We start from the raw sequence: 13,191 nt of genomic DNA, 5'->3' as shown, positions 1-13,191 counted from the left end.
TCTCATTCCAATAGTTCAAAATTATTGGTTTGGTAGTTTAATCTAAATATTATAATTTATTATTATGGTTTAACCTATTGTTTTTATTTGGAACCACTGAAAAAATGGCTGCATAACATTAAACTGGAATACTTAAATTGATCAAGGCACTTTTTTAGATTAAGCAGGATTTGCATCATGTTGCGGTAATGCGCCATAACACTGCGCATGTGCTTTTCATGAGACTACCGACGATGAGACGACATTTTTGACAGACATGAAATTTTTCGAAATATGTTCCCCGGAGAGAGCCTGCGGCGTTGGAGCAAATTTTACACTGGTAAGTCACAACTAGTAGACATTTCATGACGGCGAGGGACATATTAATCCAGTACTCTACACCTACCATGCCTTTGTACCTGTTCTTAACGTTAACCGTAGTGTAACACAAAGCATACTAGCTAGTGCTAATGTTAGCAGATGCCACCTTGAGCACATTAAGTTACGTCAACTGAAGCCGTTATCTCAAATGAGCACCTAGGTATTTAAGTCTAACGCATACATGAGCAAAGTTTTTTTTTAGTCAACAGTCAAAGTTCGTTATTAACTTGATACAAGCAAAATAACCGTCGTGACCATAACTCTGTCTGAATGGTTGACGACGCCACTGAAGTAATTGATGCGGTGTGTGTTACATGCAAAGCCCTCGAATGAGTCCGTTAAGGCAGACCTGCCACATTAGAAAGACGGTTAGTCGACCGCTGAACGTGTGGGACTCAGTTTTGGCATCTAAATAAGTTAGAGCAGCCACGTTTCCCCTTGTATTAACAAGAGAGTCAGAATCTCTGCTTTTTTTTTCACAACTGTGACAAGCGCACGGTTCTCTGCAAAAAAAAAAAAAAAGACGTTGAAATGACATGTAGATTGTCTTATCAATATCCATTACAATTAAGATGGGACGAGCAGCAGCCATACATTCTGGATGAATAGAGGCGCACACACACATGATTTTCAAATGAACATATGCTGTGCTTAATAGACTCTGGTACCGTGCCGGATCTCCGGCATGAGGTGAAATAATACATGCAAGGATTTGATGTACATGATGTTTATCATGTTCAGCGTCATGATTGAGTTCAGCCACCAATGGTATGTGAGCTCTCGCTCTCAACCTAACTATGTCTTAAGCCAATGAAAAGCAGAGTAGCGCGGGACTTGGATATGTTGCAGTCCCCCTGACCACACTGTCCCAAACTTCATTATTCAGTCGTGGGAGCATTATTTAGGGGATGTGTGTCTGTCAAATAGGGCTGAATGATTAAAAAAATTATCTTATTTCCGTTATTGTGCTTCACAATATGATTTAAATATGAAATGTTATATTAAAGTGAATGATAAGGGTTAAGCCCTTTTAGTTCCACTGTTTATTAGTTTAAGCTGCACAAAATGACTGATGTGTATGTTCTCTTTCAACTTTAGAGAAGCAGCCTATGATCTATTTTGTTCCTGCTGTGTAATCTGTAAGGAAACTCCTGCCACTCTACATTGCTTCTGGTAAATTCTGATATTATATATCAAAATATTGATGGTGATTGGGTCATCCTGCAATTGTTTGGAGGTGAAATATGAAATGTAATTGATTCTAACAAGTCAAGCTAGTGCCAATGTCTAAATACATCTCAGTAAACCGCTGTATTTTTCATCTCTCTTATCACAGGTTTCCTCAGTTATTTCATGCATATGGCAAGCCATGTTTGCTGTTTGTTCATACAAAAACAAATCTTTATGGAGCTTTCAATACTCACAAATGGATAAAACAGACCCCCTTCACACTTAATGATTGAAAACCTGGGATTGTTGATGAACCTATTCATAGTCCTGCTGTTGAAGAATCACTGAAGGAGTAACTACTGAGCTGTCAACTGAGGATTTTACTTTGGAAGATATTTCTGATGAAGAATCAACTGATTTGACAAAAGTAATTGAACTGAAAGTAGCCTCAGTCTTACTTAAGTTAGAAAATACTCTTCTGGTGTGTTGCTGTGAATTAACTGCTTGATGAGCTGCAATATTTAATTGGTACTGTCTCTTTGCCAATCACCCAACAGACCTTAAATGACTTCTTGCAACATCACAACTGGCAAGTGGATGAATCATCTGTCAAGGACTTGGCCACTTTACTTAGCACTTCAAATCCCATTCATGCTGCAATAGGAAAACACGGTCTTCTGTCTACTGCTTACTATAAAAAATTATTCAGTGTTGCTGAACCGGTGGAATATGTGTTAGACCAAAAGAATAGAAAGTCTTTCCAGAATGTGCCTTAACTGAAAAACTTGCAGCAACTTAGTTGTGAAACTATATTAGATAAGACAATAAATGTAAAAGAAAGAATCAACCAGGGGGAGTGATAAACAGGAATACAGTTCCTTTTGGGATGGCCAAATCTTTCAAAGAAACGCTCTTCTCTCCAACGAGTGTGCAATATATTTGATTTTGTATGTTGACGATTTTAAAATATGTAATCCCCTTGGTACGTCACGCAGAAAATATAAAATCTGTTCTCTGTATTGGGTCTTAGGCAATCTGCCACCTGGTTGTCACTCCTCACTGTCCTCTATCCAGTTAGCTGCATTGATCAAAAGCAATGATGTCAAGGTCTATGGTTATGACAAAGTATTAGAGCCTCTGATCAGCGATCTTGTCGTATTAGAAAAACATAGTATTTTTGTAGAGAAGTTGGGGAAAACTTTAGAGGGTACAGTGCGGTGTGTTGTTGCCGACAACCTTGGCGCACATGGAATTGCAGGTTTTATAGAGAGTTTTTCTGGCAGATACGTGTGCAGAGTTTGTACATTGGAAAGGTCAGAGTTTCAGGCAAATGAAGTACGAGCTGGATGTTTCTCTTTAAGAACAGAGGATATTCACAGAAGTCATCGTAAAACCCTTGAGGAAAGTTCTTTGGGCAGTTATTACGATGTGAAAAGTAAATGTGTTTTTTCAGAAAAACTTTCTCATTTTAATGTTACTAGTGGTTTTCCTCCAGACATTGTCCATGATTTATTTGAAAGAATAGTTCCTGTTGAAATAACTAGCTGTCTGATTGTATTCATTTCTAAAAAGTATTTTACTCTGGACACTTTAAACAAGGCAATAAAAGAGTTCCCCTTTAAATGGACTGATAAAACAAATCGCCCACACCGTGTTCCACTGACATATGCATCCAGGACAACAATAGGCAACCCAGTCTCATGTCAAAATGTGTAATACCTACGTTGGTCTACAGCGCAAAACGTAGTAGTTTCACAATAAGGGCTCTAAAATTGTGACATGTCTACGTTTCCTTTTGCCTATTCTTTTGTATAGGGATACCTCAGGTCACGTGACTGCCCAGTTTTACCCTGGCGAAAAAAAAAACATGGCGGACATCCCTTCTATTTTCGGTGGAAAATGCAATATATTAAGATAGTTTGAGGCTTAAGAGTCGTTTTGATAACCTTTCTGGCGACAAATGTACATTGTATCTTCATAATCTTCGTTCAGTGTTTATGATCTTTAGTTTGTTCTTTCTACGAAGATTCTTTCAGGTCTCGATAGAAAAACGTTGCGTTGTTACGTTTTCTACTGTTGCTATGGTGGTTGCTATGGACGCTATCAACAACGAACCGGAAGGAAGTGGACGTTCGGTTCGCGGCTCTTAAAACGGGTTACATCAGACCCTAGACATCAAACTAAACTCCTATGCTATAAATAATGATTTCTGTTACATTTTTATGGATGTCTTTCATTACAACCCAATTTAATAAAACGATTGGAACAGATCGATGCATATTAGCAACATTATAAACTATAACATGTAACAATACATAAAGACAATACTGTACAGTTTGTGTGATTTATATGATTTTATAATTTTATTTAACAAAATAATCCTGACGGATTAGATTAATATCAGAAAATGCGATCAGTAAGAACTACAGATGGGCGCATGACACTGACATCAGATAATGACGTATTGATAATCGTCACTTGTGAGCAACGTCTTTATTAGATCTTTCAGGAGGTATTTACTGATGTTTTTTAAGGTTGGTTGCAAAAACACATTTTAAATCTGTGTTAACCAAAGATCCCATTCCAGGAATCTAAGCAAAAACCCATTCAAAAAGCCCATTATGCTATGGTCTGCCAGTGTACTGCTGACATGCGCAATCGTGCAGTCACGCCCACTGTCGGTTTAAAGGCCGAGGGCGCGTTCACTATCGATTCAACATTTAAGCTTTTGGTTTAGAGCTGAACGACATACATTGTTGGAAAGGTGAAGATGAGGTTTCAACATGACCCCTGTTTTGAAATAATGCCCTTTGAAACTTGACCCAAGGGCATGTTTGAAGGCTTATACCTCAGCAACAAAAGGGGCTACAGACAAGGGAATAACTGTTTTAGAGAGGTCTTGGAACAAAGTATCATGTGAGGGTAGTCAGCTCACCAAAACAACAGGGGGAGCTGCTATATATGGTTAAAATACATTTTAACAAATGTATCAATTATTTTTTAAATATCTGATAACATAAATGTGTACCCTCAATTAAATATCTATTACTTCTTAGGTAAGGGAAACACTGAGATTTGTCCAAAAGACTTGTCCTCAGAGTCAAGTCATACAGCTTGATACTGAATGGTGCCATAATTGTAGTCTTTTCCGTTTCCAAAAAAAGGTTGCAACTAGGATTATAAAAAAGGCTTACAAAACATATATTCACTGAATATGTCACGGATCTCGTGTGGCCGAAGTATTTATTGCATAGTACATATATGATATATGTTAAAATAAAGTACATATCAGTTCATTTCGGATATTTTGACTGCTATTCTAGAAACAGGAATTTTGGTAGTTATGTCTGGCGTTGTGCACAGAGGGAACATAATTAGGGTTGTAAAAAATGTATATCTACCCATTATATCAAATATTTACTAAAGCCGAATGGGTTTTGTAAACGAACCTAACGTCCACTTCCTTCCGGTTCGTTGTTGATAGCGTCCATAGCAACCACCGTAGAAACAGTAGAAAACGTAACAGTTCAACGTTTTTCTATCGAGACCTGAAAGAATCTTCGTAGAAAGAACAAACTAAAGATCATAAACACTGAACGAAGATTATGAAGATACAATGTACATTTGTCGCCAGAAAGGTTATCAAAACGACTCTTAAGCCTCAAACTATCTTAAAATATTGCATTTTCCACCGAAAATAGAAGGGATGTCCGCCATGTTTTTTTTTTTTTCGCCAGGGGAAAACTGAACAGTCACGTGACCTGAGGTATGCCTATACAAAAGAATAGGCAAAAGGAAATGTAGACATTCCACAATTTTAGAGCCCTTATTGTGCAACTACTATGTTTTGCGCTGTGGACCAACGTAGGTATTACACATTTTGACATGAGACTGGGTTGCAATAGGTGGAAATGCACATGAAAATTGGAGTTTGATACGATTTTTTCCACTACTACTCGGACGAAAAGTACCCACTGAAGAACCAGCCTGGCAACTGCTTGCTGACTTAAAGGACATTGTTGATCTTGTTGTTTCTCCAGTGCAAACAAAGGAATCAATTGGATATTTGAGCTTCAAGATCTCTGAACACAGAGTTAGATTTAAAGAGGTGTTCCCAGATAAAAACTTTCTGCCTAAGCACCATTTCTTGGAGCATTATCCTGAATTAATTTGTGAGTTTGGACCTTTGGTTGCATTATGGACCATACGCTTTGAAGCGAAGCCCAGCTTCTTCAAGAGTGTTGTGTGACATACAACCTGCTTCAAAAATGTGTTGCTGTCCTTAGCAGAAAGACACCAGTTTTTCATGGCACATCAGCTTTAGATGTGCAGCTTGGCGAAGTAGGAAATGTTTCAACTCTCCCCACTGATGTATTGAAAGAGGAAATTTCATTTGCTATTAAGACGAGACTCCCAGAACTGGATAGTGTCTGCTTGGCGAAAAATGCATCCTACAGTGGTATAAACTACAGGAATGGAATGATCCTTGAACATGGCTCATTGGCACTGAAATAATCCAGATGCTTGTTGTCGAGGATAAACTGTTTTATATTGTCAGAAAACTGAGTGCATGGTACAGAGAACATTACGGAGCATATGAACTGAAAGCATGCCCTACAATGGAGCTGGAACTTCTTGAACCAAATGAACTGACAGATCCATACCCATTGGTTGACTACACAGTTGAGGATATGCGGCTGATTACTCTGAAGAGATACATTCACATTTAAGGTCAGCATTAATCAAATGAGAGTATGAGTTTTATATGACTGCCAGTTTCTTGGTAATGAGTGGAGCAGACATGACCTATCCTCACACTCACCCCTAACCCCCTTCCCTTCCTCCCTTGTTGCACCTGGCTGTCTCACACTCCTCAATCTCCCACCCCTCCCTTCTCCTCTGTGTCTTAATCATGTCCTCTCTGTGTATCTTATTTCTCTTATTACTTTGTATATTTTTCTCAATATCTCTCTCAACTTGTCTCCTTCCTCTTTTTTTTTTTTTTTTTTTTACAAATCCTGCATATCTAGTTCTAACATACTGATTTCTTTTCTGAATATGCAGAACAATGAGGCTGAAGAACTGAAGAACTCGACCATGGCAATTTTCATCATTGAGGAAGAGGATCCTTTCCATCAACCCAAAGAAATTAAGATTGTTATTGAAGGAACAACAGTCCTGAACGACCTGCCCTCCATTCCAGTAGCTTTTGCCAAGCTGTTTGGCCTGATATATGCACTCAACCTGAAGTATCCTAAAACACTCCAATTCACCTTTGAGTTTGTGCAGAAAGTCACCCAAAAAAGGTTCAAAGTTCACATTTTAGAATTTGCATGCTTTAAAGAGATTGATGCTGAGTTTATATGCATGACTTAATTTCACTACAATAATAAGATTCATTTTTACAGAGACCTACCATTCTCGCTGGCCAAGGTAGGATATGTTTACTTGAAGAGTTTCTGAAGTTAACGATTAAGACTTTGGACTTTGTAAGAGGTAGATTTAAAAAAAAAAAAAAAAAAAAAAAAAAAAAAAAAGATTTGTCTTAAATGGATTAATTGTCACTGCTGTATATTCCAAGCTTGATCCAAAGGCGTCTGGACTGGTTGAAGATCTTGAAGATGTTTCACCTCTCCTCCGAAAGGCTTCTTCAGATGTAAACACAGCGAGTTAAAAAATGTAAGCCTCTGTTGATGACTCACATCAGAGTCGCTGGCTGAGTCGTTAACCTGTTATTCCATACTTGTCCGGACTAACGGTTAACGACTCAGCTAACGACTCTGATGTGACTTTTACATTTTTTAGCTCTGTCCACCAGAAAGTTTACATCTGAAGAAGCCTTTCGGAGGAGAGGTGAAACATCTTTAAGATCTTCAACCAGTCCAGACACCTTTGGATCAAGCTTCGAATTTACCTCGATGACTGAGAACCTGCAGAAATCATTCCTGTATTGACAAACAAGATACAGGACTAAGTAAGTGCTTGAATGTCTTTAAGTTGAATCTTAAGATTTTGGACTTATTTATGAGCTCCATGTTTGGAGGTTGCACTTCCTTCTAATAAGGCTTTTCAGAGATGTATTTGTAATAATTTGTACATTTACAAATAAATGTAAATGTTTGAAGGAATGTGTTTGAGTACTCAATCACAATGAATTTAATACATTGTTTTAATTTCAATTAGCTTAAACATTTTAAACAATGTCAATTGGTATTTTTTAATTGAGCCAACTTAAAATTATTAGTTTGCTCCAACTGGCAAAAATGATTTTGGTGGAGTTAAAATTTAAGGTTGTACTAATTTAATTATTTACATTAAGTCAGTAAAAGCTAATCAATTATTCAATTGGGCACAATTTAAAATAATCAGTTTGCTCAAATTAAAATAATAGTTTGCATTGAATAAAAAAAATGTAGGTTGAAGGAAGTTACTTCATCACATTGAATTAATTTAAAATATTTAGTGTGATCACTTCAATTTGTTTAGGTTCATCCAATGTTTTATTTTTTTCAGTGTGGTAAACATTTCCATGGTAACACCAGGCTCCGCTAATCAGAGACGTCGCTTTGACATTGTAGGATTGTGAGTTGTGTAGTAAACCATGTTTTGCTTAAAACAAGATTGATATTGTACAAACTTGTGGACTCTACAGGAGTAAACATCATCTTTTCACCCTCAGGTAGCTCATGGTCAGTCTACCTTGAATGGTTATGACATTATGGCTAATAATCAAATCGGCTATAGGAGATCTTTACTTTACCACATGTTGAGCTCTATAGTTTTTGGCTGTGTGTCGAATCACTGCTTGAGGAAGGTGAATTATTTTTGGTGATGACAGCAGTTTGAAAACTGCATTTTTAATCTTTAATGAAGAAAAAATACATAAATGGAATACAAACGCTGAACTAACGAGCACAAAACAATTGCATTTCAGATAATATTCTTCCAGTGAATTTGTTTTTCTCTTTTGTCCTGGTAGCCAAAGAAAGAGAAAATCAGTCATGGAGGCATACAGCCATTTGATGACTCACACACTTTTTTAATCATTTAAACAATGGTCCAAGAGAAAGAGTCCGGAGAGTCAGTTCAGAGAGAGGGAGGCTCTAAGTGGCCCAAGTACGCACACACACACACACACACACACACACACACACACACACACACACACACACACACACTTACAACTTTTAGTATGTAGACATTTTTTTTGTTGTTGCAGTTAGTGCAACGGATAAAGAATTGTATGTTTAAAAAGTGTGTGTGTGTAAATGGTTTGTGTGTGAGTGAGAGAGAAAGAGGGGGGAAGTGGTATGCGAGAGCTCAATTGAGCATCTGTGGAACTCCAACAATACTTCACGGTGAAAGTTACAATGTCATATTGAATGATGACTTTTGCTGTTATGTGACTTTAGGTCTGTGCACACAGTCACAGCGAACACACACACACACACACACACACACACACACACACACACACACACACATTCACGCACACACACACTCACGCCCACATCTCCCAGCCACCAGCGTGTCCTCACACGGCCACTCGACAATGCTGAAAGAGAACAGAGGGGATGGCAGACAGACAGAAGGTGATAACTTAAAATTGAGACAGAAAGATAGGAGGGGAGAGAGAGAGAACAATAATGAATACAGATTTTGTGTATTTAACCATCTGTCCTTCAAAGTAGCCTCTATATCTTGAAATCAAAAAGACAATTTACCAAAAGTTTCTCAGAGATTTCAGAGTTCTTGTCCCTACTAAAGATGCCTACACATGACTTTTCCCAGTCAGGAACTTTTATCTTTTTATTCTTCCTATACCTAAGAACGTATACACCTGTGCTTTTTAAAGCCAGATAAGTAAAAAGGGCTTCTGAGAGAGAAAACCTTTTATTCTACAAGTACTTTATGTCTACATCTGGTCTCTCCCTCTGCCGTCTGTGCTCATTATCAACCTGTTTAGCACCACACTACCTCTAACAGCCTCAGTATCTTCAGTTCGCCATGTGCCACTCTTTCTCTTGGTATTTGGCAGATTAAATATTTTATTCAGTCAGTTTCTCCTCTCCACCTCTCTCTCCCTACCTTGGTGGTGCCTGCAGGTGTCTTCAGGGGTCTGACTGACTCTTGGGTTGAATAATTCACTCAGTCCAAATGAGATCTCCCTGGCTGTAATGAAGCCATTAATGAGTCTCTATGGATTCAGGCTGCCGCCTCACACCATTGCTGACACACTGACACTCACACAGAACGTGCAAACACATTAATGTTGGCATTTATATGGAAAAGACATGAACACAATAATCAAATAAACACACACACTTGAAAGCTGGCCTCACATGCAAACAATGACTGGCACATGATGAAGCACACAGACACATATAGAAGCACTACCCATTAATGCCAACGCACACCACGGATGCATGCTAATCAGCAGTCAGAATGCAGTTGGGATTTAAAATGGGTCAGCGAGAAATCACCAAATAACTGAGTGGCACCATGTTTGTTTCGCCTTATTTGTGCACCTATGGGACATTTGCCCATTCACATAATTGATAGCTAGCAACACAATCATGGTATGAGAGTGTTATCATGGATTTTAACACCCTTCCCAAAACAGTGAAATATTTAACGTCCTGGGCAAGTAGATCTAGCCTTCCTGTATCGATATAATCCTGATGATATGTAGACCAACATTATAGTGTGAGAGATAAATGTCCACAACTGAATAACCCAGAAGTTTCCCAAACAAAGTTTAATTACTCATATGTGCTTTATTGTAATGGATGTGCTTTGTTCTCTTTTGTCATTGATATTGTATAAATTAAACACATTTTAAAGTCCTTGCAAACATTTGGAACCATTTGGAATAACTTCTTCCCATCGAAAGGCAGAAATCACATTTTGTCTACTGTTCAAGATTTGACATATATAACATGGAAATAAAAGCTGTGAGGTTTGTACTGGTGTTTTAAGGTCCTGACTGAATAGGTTTGTGTGTGTGGAGGATTGCTGGTGAGGTAATGGTTGTAAAGGTGTGTTTGTAGGAGGAACTTGTTCAGGGATTCAGATGTGGTGGATGACAGGTTCCCTGCAGATTAGTCAGATATCAGCCAACAAGTCTTTAACAGACTGATCAGGCTGTAACAGCACCAATACAAGTTTAATCCATGCAGAACACAAATGATATAAAAGAACATGTCTATCTTCATGAGACCCAGCACTTGCTTTTGTTTTCTATTGTAGTGAAAATTGGGTTTTTGCTCATACCTCCCATACTATCCATGTCGTATTGTTCAGTCTTGTTGTAGTGTTATCTGTATTGGAGTCTTCTAATAATCGTACTTAAACATATTACTCAGAGGCAACTCTTAATAGCAACACTCTATGGTTTCAGTGGCACGCTCCGACTTGATAAGGAGCAATAAAATAATCGTAGTGACACCACACATTTGAGGATTATTCTGACAAAAAAAATGGAAATGATAAACCTTGAATCTGGCCACGTCCCCGATTGTCAGGAGGGGCAAATCGGGCCTAAAATCATCTATGGTGTGGCCAGCTTCAGGAGAACCAGTGAGGAAGCCAACCTGTCATCCACCTCTGCTGGCCCAATGCCATGTCTTCATTGAGCTGATAAGCCACAGCCCTGAGTTTAAAAGCCTGTTGCTCATCTTCAACAGCCTGTATTTTACTCTGGAGCGTCTCATTTTCCTTAGTCTGTAACCTGAGCTGAATTTCGACAATCTGCAAATGATCACGGAGAGATTCCTCCTTCTGGTAAGCTTTGAACTGCTCGTCAGAAAGCAAGCCTTTCTCCAATCTGAGCATTTCCTTGAGCTGCTGAACATGTTGCTGCAGGGCGCCATTTTTCTGTCTCAAAGAATCCACCTCTTCTAACAATGAACTTTGGCTGCATTGCAAGACTCGGAGCTCTTTCATGGCCTCTTCTTCATCATGCAACCTCTCAAGGACCTTCCGAAACTCTATTTCCAGGGCCGTTTTTTGCTCTTCTCTGTCAAGTAACCTTTTCTTGGTCTCGTGAAGTTCTTGTTCAAGGACCTCGTTTTGCTGACTCAGGGACTCCTTCTCTTTTGTCATTGAATCAAATTGACTTTGAAAGACTTTGAGTTCTTCCAAAATCAGTTTAAACTCTTTAACTTCATCTTGAAGACCCTCATTTTTTTGCCTCATGGCTTCTTCTTCATCAAGCAACCTTTGTTTGGTCTCCTGAAGTTCTTGTTCATGGGTCTCTCTTTCCTCATGCAGAGACGCGTTTTCCCTACAGATTACATTATAACTGATGTCATATGCTTTTAGTTCTTGCTGAACTTTTTCCAAAGCTTGAACTTGTTCTTGTAAGTTATCTTCTCTGTGGAGTAACCTTTTCTTGGTCTCGTGAAGTTCTTGTTCAAGGACCTCGTTTTGCTGACTCAGGGACTCCTTCTCTTTTGTCATTGAATCAAATTGACTCTGCAAGACTTTGAGTTCTTCCAAAATCAGTTCAAACTTTTTAACTTCATCTTGAAGACCCTTGTTCTTTTGCCTCATGGCTTCTTCTTCATCAAGCAACCTTTGTTTGGTCTCCTTAAGTTCTTGTTCAAGGGTCTCTATTTGCTCCCTCAGAGACATGTTTTCCATACAGATTATAACCTTATAATTGATGTCATATCCTTTGAGTTGTTGTTGAACTTTTTTCAAAGCTTGAACTTGTTCTTGTAAGTCATCTTCTCTGTGGAGCAACCTTTTCTTGGTCTCCTGAAGTTCTTGTTCAAGGACCTCATTTTGCTGACTCAAGAACTCCTTCTCTTTTCTCATTGAATCAAACTGACTTTGAAAGACTTTGAGTTCTTCGACAATCAGTTCAAACTCTTTAACTTTATCTTGAAGACCCTCGTTCTTTTGCCTCATGGCTTCTTCTTCATCAAGCAACCTTTGTTTGGCCTCCTGAAGTTCGTGTTCAAGGGTCATGTTATTTTGGCTCAGTGAGCGATTGTCCTCGTAAATTTCTTCAAGCTTCCCGTGAAAGTAAATTGCTCTCTGACTCCAAATCTGGTTTTCTTCCCATAATGCATTTAGGTCGTCCTGAAGTTCATTTAGGTTTTTCCGGTTTTTTAGTAGGGTTTTCACTTCCTCCTGAAGGATGTTATTTTGGTTCTCCATGCCCTCTTTCTCTGTCTTGTTTTTCAGGGTCAACTTTTTGAATTGTTGGCTCCAGGTCTTCTTTTCATTTTCAAAGTCCTGTATCATCCTCTTCTTCACATCGTCTATCTGTCTGTTGAGGGCTTCATTTTCTTTGGCCAACAAGTCATTCCTGCATTCAAAGATGTCCTTTTTGTGGCTGAGGGTCTGGTTTTCAACAAGTAACACCTCATTTGCTAACTGGAGGGTTCTTTTCTTCTGCCCACGGTTTTTCTCAATGTCTCGCCGAAGCACCTTCATGTGTTTGCGCAGGCTCTTATTCTCACTGCTTAGGTCCTTTTTGCTTTTGCTGAGGCTCTGGTTTTCACTGCGGAGGGCTGTGTTCTCTTCCTTCAGAGCCCCGATAATGATATTGAGTGCCTTCTCTTGCTGATCCATTTTTGTTGTTGTTTCTTTCAAATCAAAAAAATCTGTATCGAAGACAAACTATCAGGTAGAATATTAGAAGTGTAACTC

General features: G+C 38.6%; 1 protein-coding gene across 1 annotated transcript; it reads right to left on the bottom strand.

Annotated features, from left to right (window-relative positions):
* Nucleotides 1-11,097: 11,097 nt before the first annotated feature.
* Nucleotides 11,098-13,113, bottom strand: LOC136180002 (trichohyalin-like). The gene has a single exon (XM_065959052.1). It carries the CDS (start codon nt 13,111-13,113, stop codon nt 11,098-11,100), a length of 2,016 nt encoding a protein of 671 aa, XP_065815124.1.
* Between the last annotated feature and the right edge of the window lie 78 nt (nt 13,114-13,191).

This window comes from Labrus bergylta, chromosome 9, assembly GCF_963930695.1.
Source record: "Labrus bergylta chromosome 9, fLabBer1.1, whole genome shotgun sequence".
NCBI lineage: Eukaryota > Metazoa > Chordata > Actinopteri > Labriformes > Labridae > Labrus > Labrus bergylta.
Note: the sequence above shows the minus strand (reverse complement) of the source record. Positions and strands in the feature narration are given on the sequence as shown.

Excerpts from the sequence above, each read along its gene's own strand:
- LOC136180002 (XM_065959052.1), bottom strand. The coding sequence starts at position 13,113 with ATGGATCAGCAAGAGAAGGCACTCAATATCATTATCGGGGCTCTGAAG.